The sequence below is a fragment of the Myotis brandtii genome, unplaced genomic scaffold, assembly GCF_000412655.1.
Source record: "Myotis brandtii unplaced genomic scaffold, ASM41265v1 scaffold1533, whole genome shotgun sequence".
NCBI lineage: Eukaryota > Metazoa > Chordata > Mammalia > Chiroptera > Vespertilionidae > Myotis > Myotis brandtii.
Window position 1 is genome coordinate 51,823 of NW_005355554.1, and position 1,755 is coordinate 53,577.

The window sequence follows — 1,755 nt, forward strand, 5'->3', positions numbered from 1 at the left end:
TCCATCCCTCCCTCCCTCCCAGCCAGTTCTGCGGGGTGAGGCTGCAGAGGCTGTGAGGGGCAGCAGGATGAGTTCCCCTGGAGAGGGGTCCTGTGAGCAGGTCTGTGGGAAAGGGCCGGGGCTGGGGGTTGCCTCACCTAAGCTCCCCAGGAATCGGAGGCTAGTGGAGCAGGGAGGCCTGGAGGAGCTGAGCACGGAGACCAGGCTGAGGGAGAGGAAGGTGATGAGCCGAGTGGCAGGAAGGAGTGGCAGAAAAGGGGTGGTTGGGCTTTAACAAGCAGTTTCCTAGCATCCAGCTGGGACAAAGGGGCCCCTCTGGGGTTTTCCAGGGTTGAGTGGATCAACAGGAGCCAGATGGCTTTGCCTGTGCTGTGGGTGTGTTCGCCCCAGTGTGTGTGCAGTCTGAGTAGGTACCAGTGTGAGAGTGTGTTTGTGTGTGTGTGTCTGTGTGTGCTCTGCCGTCTCTAGCTGCCTGATTATCTGCTCAAGTCAGAAGCCCCCCCAAGAAGGGCCCCTGCCCCAGCTGTTTTCTGGGAAGTTGTGACGCTGAAGGTCAGACCCTACCTCCTCTCCCCCTTCTGTCAGTTCTTCTCACTCCCACGAAAGCAGGTCTTCAAGTCCAGGCCAGCCTCTCCCAGCCCTGCTCTGTGGGGTGCCGACTCCCAGGGGACAGCAGGTGAGCAGGGCCCTTACAGCCCAGGTGGCCCCTCACTGCAGGATCTCTGTCTCTCTCTGAGTCCCCCAGACCAATCTCTAAAGCCCCATTCTGTTTCACAGGATGCCATTCTCTCCCCATTCCTGGTTCCCATAGGATTGACTGGGAGGGAGGGGGGCTGTGCCTGGTATGTGCCAGTGCCTCAAGCCTTTATTCTGGGTGGGGTGGCTGAGGCTCAGGCGGTTGGGCGGTGAAAGATTCCTCCAGAGTGGAGCCCAAAGTGGAGGGCCCAGGATGTGGCCTGGTCCTCTCTCCTCCACTCCAGGGGATCCTGGTCCCCTCTCCCCAGCTCCAGGGGGAGCTGGCAGCAGGGAAGAGCCCATAGCGTAGAGACAGTATGGTGTGAGCGGGGAATCTTCATGGGGCTGGCCTGGTTTGGAGGAAGAGCAGGGTGCTAGGCTGATCCAGGAGTTGGAGTGGGATGGGGTACCCAGGGGGCTCAGAGGGAGCTGGAGCTGAGGCATGTTCAAGGCTGCGACATGATGCTGACACCCAGGCCTACAGGGAAGTTGTTGGAATCCGGGCTGGACTTCCTTGCGTGCGTCTGTGAAAAAGTTAGAAGCTCCTTGTGTGTCTGCAGAATTGTCAACCACCTGTACTTTTTACTTCAAAGGAGGCCAGGTAGGCGAGAGTGGACCTGCTCTCAAAAGCACATAAATACAAATGGGAAGACTTTAGGATTGCTGTGATTGCTGCTGTTGAATAATGTCATGATAGAAACAGTGAGACTTAAGTAGGATGTCTGCTAGAATCACCCACAGAGGATTTCTTTTGGAACTAGGCAAGTTGATTCTAATGTGCATATGATTAGACATAAAGCAATCTAGCAAAAATGGCTGTGGAAAAAAATTATATGGGTTGGGGGTTGTTATGAAATAGCTCAACTACATATTAAACTCAATTGTGGGGAGCCGGCACAGCCATGGCATACTCAGCCCCAGGGCGTCTTATGTGCCATGCCAGCTCAGCCTGGTTCAGTGATCCTGAGTGTGTGTGTGTGTGTGTGTGTGTGTGTGTGTGTGTGTATGTGTGTGTGTGTG

The 1,755-nt window shown here is 55.6% G+C and overlaps 2 protein-coding genes across 7 annotated transcripts in view; one reads left to right on the plus strand and one right to left on the minus strand.

Moving 5' to 3' along the window:
* TMEM176A (transmembrane protein 176A) overlaps positions 1–270 on the minus strand; it is a 4,941-nt gene extending 4,671 nt beyond the window's left edge. The window contains exon 1 of one of the 2 annotated variants that reach the window (XM_005861531.2): positions 138–270. The gene's annotated coding sequence lies outside the window, so the exon portion shown is untranslated. The remainder of the gene's footprint in view (positions 1–137) is intronic. The other variant, XM_005861530.2, reaches the window with a different exon arrangement.
* The window catches only part of TMEM176B (transmembrane protein 176B), a 13,410-nt gene continuing 11,679 nt past the window's right edge, over positions 25–1,755 (plus strand). The window contains exons 1-3 of one of the 5 annotated variants that reach the window (XM_005861525.2): positions 26–100; positions 586–676; positions 1,220–1,336. In XM_005861525.2, coding sequence (XP_005861587.1) covers positions 68–100; positions 586–676; positions 1,220–1,336 — 241 coding nt within the window. In that variant the 5' untranslated portion in view covers positions 26–67. The other 4 variants (XM_005861526.2, XM_005861527.2, XM_005861528.2 and 1 more) reach the window with 4 other exon arrangements.